Source organism: Trichoplax adhaerens, genomic scaffold, assembly GCF_000150275.1.
Source record: "Trichoplax adhaerens TRIADscaffold_4 genomic scaffold, whole genome shotgun sequence".
NCBI classification, from domain to species: domain Eukaryota; kingdom Metazoa; phylum Placozoa; class Uniplacotomia; order Trichoplacea; family Trichoplacidae; genus Trichoplax; species Trichoplax adhaerens.
The window spans coordinates 653,549-667,860 of NW_002060946.1; the positions used below are offsets into that span (position 1 = coordinate 653,549).

Below are 14,312 nucleotides of genomic sequence, written 5' to 3' on the forward strand. Positions count from 1 at the left end.
GGGGAAAAAGCGATATCACATTACACTTTACAGTAGCTACCAGCAGCGGTGAGTTATTACTGGATTAGTGGACTACCCCAATTTTTTCCATCTGCAACATGCCGAGCTATACTTTACATTATTTTGATTTTGATGCAAGAGCTGAACTGATCAGGCTCATCTTTGCATATGCTGGAATCGAATATAAAGAAATTAATTATGATTTCCAGGAATGGCCCACTATTAGAGGTATAAGTGATACTAATTACTGTACGTGTAATGATTGGAAAATTTTCGTCCAATTTTTTCACTTCGCCCACCCATAGAGATAGACGATATTTACCAATCATAGCTACATTATATAAACTCAACCATTTTCTTGATACTAATTCAACTATATTATAACAAATCTACACTCGGTATTTTATATTAATTAAAATCGATATCTTTCAATCTAGAAAAATTCCCCTACCAAACTATGCCTGTTTTAGAGATCGATGGCAAGCAACTTGCTCAGAGTGGTGCTATCACTCGATACCTCGCTCGTGTTGCTGGTGAGTTAAGAACACAGTTCTCCATGAGAAGAATCAAGATCGATTTTTTAATATTTTGAATAACAACGAATCTACGATTGGAAGAATGTATATTGTACAATAAATTTAGTAATCTTGCAACTTTAGAGAGCATGCAAATTTTTTTAATTTTAAAATTAAAACTGACATCAACCGTACTTTACGCCTATACCGTCTATACGCATACAGTATCATAATGCTAAAACTATTCTCGCGATTTATAGGAATCGACGGTAAGAACAGTACAGAAAAAGCAAGAGCTGACATGTATTCAGAAACCTTTATTCAAGAAATCATAGAAAAGTCTTATTCATTCCGTATTCCTTTGATTGAGCCTGATGAGGAGAAAAGGGTAAAAAGACATATCACTAAATTCTATGTGACAGCTTCTTTAAACGCTGAAGTTGTGTGTTTCCCAATAGCATCTCGCGATATTGCTGAGATTGACTTGATAGAATACGATGCAATTAAACAAAATATCAAAAAAATATCTCCATATTTATATCTTAAACTACTTAGAAAGAAATAGCTCAGGAATTTCTGAAAGATAAATTGACTCCATTTTTCGATCGACTCGAAGAGCAATTCAAGAAGAATGGTGGTGGCCCCTGGTTTTGTGGCGAAACGGTAAGTTATGAAATAAATGGAATCGTCTAAAATGTAGTACATATCGATAAAAGTAAAGGTTATGTGTTATGTTCATTTTTGCAATTACTCCAATATACAATACTAAAGAAGTAATTTATAAAATTTTTATTAATTAATAATGTAACGTCTGTAGCCCATACTTCTAATTAGCGTTGAGAACATGGTAACGTACAGCATATATTTTAATTTCAAATTAATGTTGTTAAGTATTTGGATCTCCAATATATAAAAGAGTTCATTTTTGACAACGTATTGGAATACTTGATAGCAGAGCTTAATCATTTCCTATTTCTGTTACGTCTCTGCGAACAGTTTACCTTTGCAGACTTGTCCTATTTCCGCATGATAAACAACGTAATGGATTTGGTAATGAAAGTTGAAACTCCACATCCTGAAATTCGTGCTGTCTACGAACGCGTAGCCAAGCTTCCACGCATTGCTGATTATCAGAAAAATAAGAAACAACGACCATTTTAAGCATTTTTTAACAATATTTCTAGAATATAGTATATAGCCGAAGTTAAGACCCTTTGAAAATATTAGACATCAGTAGCGATTTGTCAAACTCGGTACGCAATGAAATTATTTCATCTCTTTTTCTATCATAGGTAGAATAGAGGCTATTATTTTATGCATTCCTTAAGTAAATCTATGAATAGATTTACACTGTTTTCACTTTTGACTTTGAAACTGTAGCATGTAAGGAATTTATTTCACACCGGTCATATTAGCTATTTTGTATGTACCGTGTTTTATATCACATAGCTAATCAGATTGAAACTGATCTAGAGTATGTGATTAAATAAACAAGTCCATTACCAAATGCTAGTGATCAAAATTGTTTATGGCTTTATATCGTCCGACATAATTGTATTTGATTAATTAGCTTATTAACGTACTTTACATTACAGTAGGATAAAGCCAATTTTAACCAAATCGCGGGTTCAAAAGTAGCTATCATTCTCTCAAAGTACATCCATAAGTACTGCGCAGTTCGACTAATTATTAATCATCCTATAGTTTATTCAGTTTGTTGGAAGGTAAAAAATTTCATTCCTAGTCATCATACTAGAGCCTACTTTAGGGTATAAAGGTTGTTCTATATCACAATTTGTAGGTAATTTAAAGAATCTCAGTAGTGTTTACTATCCAGCCTATGATAATTAATTAATGCAGTCGGCATCTTTTCTACCATCATTCGTATCTAGCGGTATCTCTGAATAAGTAATTTATCACTGTCAATATACAGTCTTAAACTACCTATATTCATATTTACTTACAGTCAGTTGTTGACATATAATAAGCTCATCAGATACGTAAATACTATGAATTCAATTAAATGCAATCGCTTGGCATATAATTTTCCATCGATTCAATGTACACTACAGTACTATACGTTTACAAACACGAGTACAATATATCTGTAAATTAATCTTTGAACTGCATAAACACCTAATTCATTAAGTGCAAGAGTAAATTCGATTTAATTTTATTTTAGCATCCGCTAGATTAAAATATTGATCACTAAAACATTTCCACTTTAGCGGTTTATGATTAAATTACCATCGTTCATTAATTACTAATAGGGCGGAATACTGTAGCAATCAGCTAAAAATCACACGCAAAGGATTAAAGGAGTAATACAGTTGCTAGGATATATGCAAGACATGACTTCTATATATAGTACTATAGGATAACCATAGTATTAACTATGCAAATTTCAAGGAGGTAATCAAAGGAATCAATCAATAAATAAGCCTTATACGTATACGAGATGTATAAGCTTCATCGCAAAGGCAAGTATGCAGCAATACAGCATGTAGGTCAGCTAAACTAGTAAATAGGTAAAGTACAGTAAACGATTACTGGGTTTAATAATTACATAATCAATAATTCTTCAAAGACGTACAATAGGTTTAAACGAAGGAGGTAAAGAGGTGGAGCTCCCGCTTACCAGGCCATTTGATCGATCGAATAGCACTGTTATTGTTATACGGCACTACATATTATTATTCTACCGGCAATATTTAATCTTAATTCAGCCAGTCATTAGAGGAAAAACGAAAAGAATTTAACAATTACTCGTCCTCAAACTCAATTACCAGCACAGTGCTGTACTCTCCGTAAGTCTGTCATCGGTAGCTAAGCGGTAGAGTAACCGGCAAACTAAGTGCTCTCGTACAACATCGAAGGTTGCAAAGGTTGAGCAGCAGAGCTACCTCTTACCAAGCAATTTCAGCAAGGTTGACAAGACCTAATCCTAGCCCAATACAATCGGGAGAGAAAAAATTAAAGAAAATTCAGGAATTACTTGTCCCTAGATTCTACTTTTATCGCTTCGTCGACTACAGCAGCTCATAATGCAATTAACTACCGTACACTGCTGCTTGAAACAAATGTACAATATTGTACATACAGAAGTGGAGCTTTCTCTTACCAGGCAATCTGATAGTTCACCATAGTAATGACGGTACTGTAGTTAAAAGTAATACTATCCAATCCATGTTTACCTCATCAATCACCATCAGACAACTCAGTGACTAGATTTCATCTTATTTGAAATTTCAATGTAGTCGCGAAAGAACATAAAAGCCATTCAACCCTTGCCCGTCAGCAGATTCAACCAGCAAGTCTATCGATGGTACTGCTATAATTAATAAATTAATTAATTAATTCATAATAATAAAATAATAATAGGGTATAGGCAGCGTATTTCTGCTACGTCATTATTGACAGATTATTATAAAAGTGCCCCAGCCCAGCCCGCAAGGCTAATAATTTACATATATATATATATATATATATACTGTACAGTACAGTATAAGGACTACACTGCAATGTTCCTAAAATTGTTATTTTTTGTATAGTACTATACAGTAAACCTACAGTAGTGGTCAAAATCGACTAAAAAGAATAAAGGTTTTTAACAATACCAGAAAATAAAACTTAAACTTAAAAGGGCAGTCAATGAGCTTGCAGTTATGTTGGCCACATGCCCAGAAATAGACATGTAAAGTAGTGATATACATTATACAGTAAATGAGGCATATCCACGCAGCTAAATACTGCTTTTAATACGGAAAAATTGAAATAGGGCCTACTGAAACAGCATTAATACCGATAATACGTAATTACAGTATATCACCGTAGTTAATAGTTAACAACTGCTTACTGTATTCATGACAATTGAATACGAGACAAGGCTGTGTCGAACTAATTAGAACTTGATTCAGCAAAAATTGAATCAATAAAACCCATCTATCGCTACGGGAAGATCGAGACTGACAGAGTACATGTATGAACTTGTGAAAAAAGTACAATCAAGGGACAAGCTGTTGAATTAAGTTAAGTTAATTAATTCCTTAAATGTACAATACAGTACAATAAATGATCGAAAAACTTGACGGTGGGTACTAAACTACTAGAACTGCAATTGGCATTCGATATCTGCCGAATTGACATGCTGCACTGCAAGTTTATAAGTATGGCAGTAGGGCACTTTGCATCGTATTCCAGGCCTTGGTGCAGTTCCTAACCAATCGCAATGTGTATCATCTGCTAAGACTAATTTCAAGACAAACCCAGGACAGTTCCTTTCCTTCTCTCAGCCACAACCGATAATAATCGATCAGAAGAAATTAAATTAAAAATATGGTAATATAGATAGTAAATAGATAAATAAATAAATACGCATACTAACAAGCGTGGCGATACAGGCGAGAAAAATGATATGATTTCTGCGGAACCAATCGTTAGCAAGTATCTCAATCGTAATTACAAGGGCCGCCATTGATGAAATTGCTGTTGATGGATCACGTGCCATGACTCATGGAAGTAATAAGTTACTAATAGCAGATTATCCATTATTCACCTGAACAAAATCCCACCCACCCACCCTTTGAAACGAGCAGCGCGGGGGTATTTATACTTCTGTTTTTATAAGACTGAGTTTTAAAATAGTATTCGTTATATCGCTAAGGTGGCCACTGGGCCTTTAAATTTTGATTTGATGTATACTCAGATGAAAATGGAATAAACATAGAATCTTTATAGAGTTTTCTACACAGCCATTTTGACTGTTATATTTTCTTATAACGGTTGTTTTCGACAGAGCAAGCTTTGCTTGCATACACACACATGCGATCCTTAGACACATTATAATGATTGGTATCGAATTGATCACAGCACTGAGGACATTATACCGCACTGTACTGTACAGTAGATATCTTTTTACAGTACCTGCTAATCTTAACTTGGTATGTCCATCACCGTACATTAGTTATCATAATGTGCTTTGCACCATTAACTAATCTTAATATAGCATTTCATCCATGAATGCATTATTGAAAAGTAGTATTCTACAAGCATAGCTGTGAATATAGTAGTGCCTGGCTATTACCGGGATATGTACAGTATAATGTCGAATGGTAATACTATCTGTTAATTATTAACAAATGGGTACATTATCGTAAACCGTCAGCAAAGCGACGTGAGTTCGTACAGTACTGTACTAGTAATAATAATAGAGCCGTAAAAATGAATCTTGAATACAAGTTAATATCGAGAAGTCAAGGCTATATAAAGGCAAGGGCTCGCTTCCAATCGATCTCAAGCCCGATTGCTTGCAATCTTGGAGACTTCATCAACAACCATTTCTGACTTCATTATGACTAACTATAAGCTCTACTATTTCAACTTAGATGCCAGAGCAGAATTAATCAGACTTTTGTTTGCTTATGGTGGCATCAAGTACGAAGATATACGTTACAGCTTTGACGAATGGCCAAAAGTTAAAGAAAGTGGTGAGTTTGGCGGAGCTTTCGACTTTTTCTGTACTGTATTTTTATCCGTTCTATTCTGGAAAGTGATACTATAGCGATGAGTTTTTTTAATTTATGGTTCAATACATACTTTGCAAATGAGCTTAAATTAAAAATCAAAATATTAAGCCATAGCATTCATGAAATTATTTTTTAGGTCCATTCCCCTTTAAGCAAATGCCCGTTCTTGAAGTGGATGGGAAACCAATCTGTCAAAGCAATGCCATTTGCCGACATTTAGCTCGAGTTATCGGTAGGTACAACGAATATGACTGATCTAGCCGAACACTTTTTTCGAGCTAGTCTATTGCAGTCTACTCACTCTACTGTCGGATAATCTTGAACGATGCTATCAAATTTGCACACATCATACTATACAAATTCTGTGAATTTACGATTCGGGTCGTCAACACTGCTGCTGCATAACATACATTAAAGTCATTAGATGGACATACTCATTTTTAGTTTATTGGCTTACTTTGCAGGCATTGACGGTAAAAACGAGACTGAGAAAGTACTCATTGACATGGTTGCTGATAGTTGCACCTATGAGATTGTCGAAAAGGCCTACGATCACCGTGCACCTTTTGCGGAACCCGATGAAAACAAGAGAGTAAGCATTTATTTACCGGATAGCCTCCTGCAATCATGTATCTGCTCTGGTGATCTACAGTACTTTTCTCTATAATACTTGATTAAGTATCGATGGATTACCATTGTTAAAATTAGGCTAGCGCCATCTAGTCACGATTGAATATTAAATTACATTCTATGGAGAATTTATTCTTCTACCAGTGGCTCATATTGATAGTTTCGTTTATAATAGCTTCGGATTAACCCCTGCTATGCTATGTCGATAGGTTGAAAAGGGAAAAGTCTTCCGTGACGCGAAGTTAGAGCCGTTCTTGATTAATCTCGACAACTTATACCAGAAAATTGGAGGCAAATACTTTGTCAGTGATGAGGTATGTCTCTCGAAATTATTAAAGAAAATATGAAATAATTGTAATTTTCTCCCTTACCTTATCATTTATATATATGTATATTTATACGGTACTGTAGTGTAGGTGTGTATTCTCTACTGCAAATCATTGATCCTCACTCTATCTTATTTATCATTCTTTACTTTAAACTTAGATTACATACGCTGATCTGGCATACTATCGCATGATCAACAACGTCAAACCATTATTGGCGGATCTTCCTACACCTCATCCAAAGCTTAAGGATCTTTACGCTCGCATTTCTGAAAACGAGAAGCTTAAAGAATGGGAAAAGCACAAAGCCGAAGCAATATTCTAAAGATGAATATAAATTGTCAATCCACTACCTCAGTATTACTTAAATCGTTTGGCCTGTTATACGCGTACAATTAAACTATTCATTTGTACTTCATAAAAAATATTATCATGTATCTGTAATAGTCTCGGAACTGTCATCTACTGTATATTTCAAATAAACGAGTATTGACAGGAACTTATTCTCTGTTCCATTGCTTTGAAATAAGACGATATTAAATATACAGCAGACTATAGGACTATGCAATTATCAATACACTATTCGATATAGCTTCCTACTTTACGTTATATTGCTTAGCTGGAAAGTACACGTCTCTGGTTAGTACTGTTGATGAAATCAATTTGTACGACGTTATACAATACGCATAGTTTATGAACCTATCTTATAATCCTTGAAGAGAAATCCCTAGTCTGAGTGTACTGCAGAAGGTATACAATAGTTAACTGTGTTTAATTTTCTGCTAAACAGTATGCTGTTTGTAACCGTCCTACTGAGACTGGTATTAATTCATGAAATGTCAGCTTGCAACGATTTACATCATCATAACATCGATTCATCATGCCTTGGATAGGTAAGCTGTTTTTCTGTATGCGCATATCTATCACTAAGGTCATTCTTTGTGGCACTTTATAAGGCATTTAATTCCTTCAGCAAACAGATTTGCAAAAAGCTCTGCAGTTCTGTATGGAACAATAATCTAGCTTGTGAGAAACTCCTAGCCTCTGAATACATTGCAATACACAGCCTGCGTTAATTTAAGGCCAACTTGAGTACTATACTAGTCGATGTGTGCCGATACAGTAAGAGAATATTATGTCGCTATCATAACTATTTGTAATGTTAGTTTGCATACTTTTCATAGCTGTACAGTATAGCAAACTTTTTTAACACGCCATTATATATTCTACTGTAAAAATAAATCATCTGATTTTTATGAGTATAGTTTACTTGTCTGATAAAGATGTATACGAGTATTGTATTTTAAATGTTGGATGAAATGAATCGATGAATGCGTGCTATCTTAAAATTAAGTCATATTAAATAATAGAGTATTCTTATAGTTCCATTCAGGTCTTTTTCCTTTCCAGCAAAATGCCTATCCTTGAAGTAAATGGTAACATAATCTCTCAGAGCACTACGGTTTGTCGCTATTTGGCTCATACTATAGGTAAGCTACGGTATACTGTACGTATCATATCTAGTCTAACGCGTATCTGCAATAACAATTATAAGCTCGATGGCCAAGATACCAATCAAGTAAAATCCATATCAATTAGAATTGCACTCTTTACATCTCGCCTGAAATGCCAAGCATCTTTACATGTATTCATGGATAATGTCACAGTTTGCTCCATTTTAAAGGCATTGACAGCAAGGACAGCTTTCAGAAAACTCAGATAGATATGATAGCTGAAACATGTACCCGCGACATTGCTGAAAAGTTTTATAATTATCGCTCATCGATGAAAGTACCTGACGAACCGGTGAGGGTGAGTTATTATAGTTGTTATGTATCGTTAATGGTGCGTGTTTGAAGGATTACACCGAGCACACATCTGTATGTAGCCTCCGCAACATAACTATAACATAATGGATAAGGCAAAGATTTAACAGCATAAATGATTTTTAGCCGTTAGAATTCGATGTCTAATGCTTTTTTTTATAACCAATTGCAGTATAGCGAGAATGGAATATATTCTATCTTCATTCAATGATGTCATTATCATCATATCTAATTAATGTTCGCTATTATTTTAGCATCGAATGCTGTCTAAATAACTTATCATACCACGAATTATAAATTGCATCATTTTGTTAATTTCCTAATACCTACAAGAATTAATTTGTTTTCACTGTATTCAAATTAAGCTAGCTATCACAATCTTCTCACTATACCCACATAACGTAAGAATTAATGAAAAATTAATGTATCAATTAGTATGAAAGATTTACAAGAAAGAATGTTATGGATCTTGTATCTTAATAATTATATTAGATCACATTTTCGTGGCTTACTGTGTGTTGTACACTTTACCGTACATATCTGGTTTAGACCAATTACTAAGAAATATATAGTCATAGGTAACTACACGATGGTATACATCTATATATAATTTATACTTTTTAACTATACTTCTGAAGTATACGTATAGCTTCATATTCTAGTAATCTAAATAATACTTATCAGTCATACTACCAATCTATGACAGATAAAAAAGGGCTAGCAATTTCTCAATAGTACTCTAGATCCATTCCTAATTAACTTTACCAATATACATCAGAAAATTGAAGGTAATTACATTGTTGGACATGAGGTATTAATGGTATCTCGTTAGCTTAAATTCATATAACTAAAGAGTTACTTCTAATGTCTTTTCATTGTTTACTTAATTGTTAAGTTACTTTAATAACTAAATACCATTTAATGTGCTATTCATAATTCTTGAATGAAATTAATTTTGCTTTTATTTTTTAGCTAAGCTACGTCGATTTTGCATACTATTGTATGATGATCACTAATGTCATGCCTGTAATGAACAATTTTTCGACATCATATCCTAAATCATCTGATGTATATACCCGAATTGCCAAAGAACCTAAGATTGAAGAATGGGAAAGGACTAAACCGGAAATCAGAATGTAATGTTGTCAGGACATGATAATATCTGTTTCTGTAAATTAAATTATATCATAACTATAGGCTTACAAAATACTTTGATAGTCATTGGCAGCGTGTATGGTATCAGAGCTATATGCATCCCTAAAATTTTAAAGCAAACCATTCTTTTATAATCCAATCAACGATATATTTGTATCCTAGCCCTTACATATTGTAGGGTTTTCGTCTCCTATTGTAAATAAAATGTTTCTATTTTGCGAAGAAATCATTGATAAGTCAATATTGCTAAGGCCACACTTAAATATCATGGCTAGTAATATTCTCTTATCGACATGAATTCACTATAACTAGCATATTCATAGTTACATCAAAGATATTAATGGTGATTTTGAAAATTAAAACTTGAGTATACGTAAATTACAAAGTACATAATACGGGATGATATGGATAATATTGTTTAGATCATAATTATTCCATATAGCGATGTATAAGATCATATCGAGACGAAAATTGCATTGAAAGTATCAAATACTCGTATAAGTTCGCTTATGGAGACAATTAGGATTATAACGGCTTTCAAGCACCTTTATTCCATACTTTGTATCTGTAATTTCATTTATTATCAACGGCTAGATTACATTATATTTGTTAACACTACAATTGCAATCATATACATCAACTAGCAAGGAACATTTGTATACCAATAACTGCGCCAATGGAAATATAAATTCATAGCAATATATCGTTCTTAGCACTGATAGTGGATTACTGATATTATTAATATTATTATTAATTATTCTCTTTGGCATACAGACAAACTTATTATGGCGTATGTATTAAAAAGTAGTGTAAAGAGCATTAAGAATCTCATATAGTATAAACTTCTGTATCAAAGTTAGATACAATATAAATCAATTCATCATATCATATGCGGTAAACATATTAAATCAATCACTTTAGGAGCAACAAAAAATGTAAGACAATTGTGAGCTTGATTAAAAAGTGAAAATCTGTCGTAGATTCTCCGTATGCTGGTATATTACATAGTGTCATTTGATAAGACAAAAATAAAATGCCTAATCCAAAAAGACTTGAATAACAATATATAGAAACACGGTGTTGTGATGTAACAGATTACAACCAAATTAACAGCATAATCAACTTGAATTCGTAAGACTGTTCAATACAGAATTATACTTTTAGTCAATTTTGGTATTGTGGCTACCAGTTTAATTACAAATATAGAGCACAGCGAATATACGAATAGATAGCAAATAACAATATATAATATTTGCCATATCCTTGAACGGTATAAAATATACAGTTGTATTTCAGGTTAGACATAAAGTGTGATATTTTAAGAATGAAATTGTGATTTCATCTGCTTTGTCATAAAATGTTTCTGATAATTCATTTGCGGTATCAGACTGATGAGTGACAGCTTTAAAAAGTAAACATCAGCGCTTACAAAAATTTTAATTATTGTATAAATCGTCTTGTGCAAACTTTGCAAATAGTTGTATCGATATTAACTACTGTATTTAGTAAAGAAAAATTTGTAACACAGAAATTTATGTATATTATTTTCGTTGATTTTTGTTTAAACTGTTTAAAATTTTGGTACAGATTCGTTTAACTAACACGTTCTAATCCTGTAGTTCTTTCGATTAAGGTACTTGCAGACTTGACAATTAAATATGTTTACTCGACGATTTATTGCTTAATTACTGAAGATGAGAAATGAGTTGGAGGTTTTTGTGCTACATGAGATTGTGGTTGATTGGCGTAAGTTTCGGACCAAAATTTTTGAGGAGGCCTTGATTGTTGCTTCGGTTTCTTGCTTTTATTACTACCAGGATTTGACGAATCCAGCATAGGTTGCAGGATTCTTCGCCGTGCATTTATAAACCTACGACAATCACAAACATAAAAACAATAACATTATGATCTTTCTTTACTTAAACCATTCTTGCACCATTTATAGTTGATATCAAAAATCATTAACTTTGTCAGTTAAAATTATTTTATACCAGTTGTTAACTTGCAAGATTGAAAGATTAGTTTGAGTAGCTATAGCTCGTTTTTCATCTTCCGTAGGATAAGGGTGCTATATATAATATATTTAAATGTTGACATCATAATTAACTTCGGTTTAACTATAAGAGCCTGTAGGCTATTCAATGATATAACCCTTATAAAAAATCATCTCGATATGTTAAATGTTACCATTAAATGCTGGAAGAGCCAAGTTTTCATAACAGTTGTAGCCTGCTTCGGTAAAATACCGCGCTTCATCCTGTGATCTTTACTTTTCATATGCTCAGGGGTTATAGATGTTTCTCCGCCCGCTGAATCTTGCGCAGTGCTTTCAAGCAATAGCCTAGCTTGTGTCTGCGATTGATTACTGCATTCCACATAATTATTATTTGAAAGGTTACCAATATTAGGATACGAATCTACAGCGGAGCAGGATGTCGCATTTGAATCGTAACTACTAACGACTATCTGCATATTTCCAGAAGCCGGCAAAGTATTACTAGTTGGAATTGCTGTTAGTGAAAGTTAAATTTCTCATTAAGACTTCACTTGTTTTGTCACATAAAAATTTAAAACAACGTATCTTCCTATTCATTAGATTAATGCTACATGTAAGAATGATAAATTACTCTGTTACCTAGTGAAGATTCTGCAATATTGCTAAACATCGAATGTTGCTCGTTAATTTGTCCAATTTCATGCTGACCTTGATTCGTGGAGCAGGACCCATTGAAAGTATTTTGCTCACGTAATAAATTATCACTATTCATTTTATTTTTCAAGCAGCCAATGTAACGTTGACAGAAATCTTTACATAATTCATTAACTTTTTCTAACTCAAGTAGGTGAATTCGTAATACTTGTATAGCTTTAATCATCTATATAATAAGAAAAATTGATATCCACTACGAGTTATAAGAGAAACACAAGCTTTATGGCGGCAATGCTTACTAAATTTTATTACAATCATTTTTCTTCAATAATTAATACTTACCATACTATTGACTTCTTCGTTTTCTGTCACACAACTCTTTCTCTCTTGACTCTGACGTCTTAAGAAATCTTCAATAGCAGCATCAAATGATGACGATGATGGACTTTCATTACCCCAAGTTGCCCGTTCACATTTTTCATATAGCATGACTACAACGGATTATAGCATATTACAGAATGATTAAACACTTTAACGTAAAATTAACTTAAAACGATACTGCTTTATATCTTTAAACATATCATTGATGTAACTAATCATTACCTAATAACGGAAAGAGCGGATGATGATATATGGCTCTCTTTTCAGTTTGAAAGCTACCGTTTGGAAAAACTCCGATATCAGCCTGCGAATTTGTATTTTGTGGAGTAGCAGTTGGCATGTGACTGTGAATATCTTCGTACGGTGGTGGAGGTATCTTATCAGGAGGTAGACTGCTCGTATAATGAGGAACAAAATCATTGGGATTCATCATAGACATAGGTGGCATGTGATGTGGATGCATGCCATAAGTGGCCGCCATGACATGATGAGGAACTGGACCAGCCCTAGGGTTAAGGCTTGAGTCCATGTTCACTACACCAGGCCTAGACGAAGACTGCGAGAAGAAATCCGTCTTGCTAGTGTAATTATTTAACTTTAAAAAAAATGCAAACCAGAACCGCGGGTTTGTTTAGCGGTCTAAGACTTTAAGATAGCACAATTTTCGTTGATAAAGTTAGTCCAATTGTTGATTTGTTGTAGAATCTTATTGCAACGATTGATTGATTAAGAACCGCCGATTTAATGGGATATATTTGGCTAGTAATCAACCATCAGTTGTTAAGAACGACCCACCTAGAGGTAATTTTTCAAAAATGAACCTGTTAATGCAGGGTTACTATAAAAAATAAAACATAATAGAAAGTGATGTTTGCACTTTATAATGATAACTCGATGAAAATACAGTATAGTGTGTAGAAAATGTTTTAATTCTTTCATTTCTCCATTAGCTTTGAAAACTTTTGCATAATGTATCGAATTCATTAAAGATCTATCCCATTTTCTCAAGAAATATTACTAAATCCATAATAGTTTACAGAAAGCAATATTAATCATTCTGATATAACTTTGTCTATTCATAACATGTAGAAATCTTACGGTTTTCCTTCATAAATTTATAACGATGAAAGTCTATTACCTACTTAACCTAACATATATTCTTCTATAAATGACTATTTAAGCGTATTCCACTTTGATTGAGGCATAATCAAAGAGTATCAAAATGTCAACAAATTAACGGCATTTTGCGAGAAATAAAAAAAACAACATCAAACCCACATGTACATCTGGTCAATGGATCCCTA

The 14,312-nt window shown here is 33.3% G+C and overlaps 4 protein-coding genes across 4 annotated transcripts; 3 read left to right on the forward strand and 1 right to left on the reverse strand.

Annotated features, from left to right (window-relative positions):
* Positions 1–98: 98 nt before the first annotated feature.
* TRIADDRAFT_63817 (expressed hypothetical protein) lies at positions 99–1,788 on the forward strand (the record flags this gene model as incomplete). Its single annotated transcript, XM_002111287.1, has 5 exons — positions 99–228; positions 438–533; positions 776–903; positions 1,071–1,178; positions 1,512–1,788. 5 exons carry the CDS (start codon positions 99–101, stop codon positions 1,674–1,676), a joined length of 627 nt encoding a protein of 208 aa, XP_002111323.1. The 3' UTR covers positions 1,677–1,788.
* A 4,077-nt stretch (positions 1,789–5,865) lies between these two features.
* TRIADDRAFT_55184 (uncharacterized protein) lies at positions 5,866–7,321 on the forward strand (the record flags this gene model as incomplete). The annotated part of the gene is made up of 5 exons (XM_002111288.1): positions 5,866–6,001; positions 6,177–6,272; positions 6,505–6,632; positions 6,880–6,984; positions 7,157–7,321. The coding sequence occupies 5 exons, from the start codon at positions 5,866–5,868 to the stop codon at positions 7,319–7,321; spliced, it is 630 nt and encodes a 209-aa protein (XP_002111324.1).
* Positions 7,322–8,410: 1,089 nt separating this feature from the next.
* TRIADDRAFT_55185 (uncharacterized protein) lies at positions 8,411–9,962 on the forward strand (the record flags this gene model as incomplete). The annotated part of the gene is made up of 3 exons (XM_002111289.1): positions 8,411–8,486; positions 8,681–8,808; positions 9,795–9,962. 3 exons carry the CDS (start codon positions 8,411–8,413, stop codon positions 9,960–9,962), a joined length of 372 nt encoding a protein of 123 aa, XP_002111325.1.
* A 1,848-nt stretch (positions 9,963–11,810) lies between these two features.
* On the reverse strand, positions 11,811–12,230 carry TRIADDRAFT_9468 (uncharacterized protein; the record flags this gene model as incomplete). The annotated part of the gene is made up of 3 exons (XM_002111756.1): positions 11,811–11,847; positions 11,969–12,045; positions 12,165–12,230. Coding segments are annotated over 3 exons (180 nt in total), but the record flags the coding sequence as incomplete, so codon positions are not given.
* Positions 12,231–14,312: the final 2,082 nt, after the last annotated feature.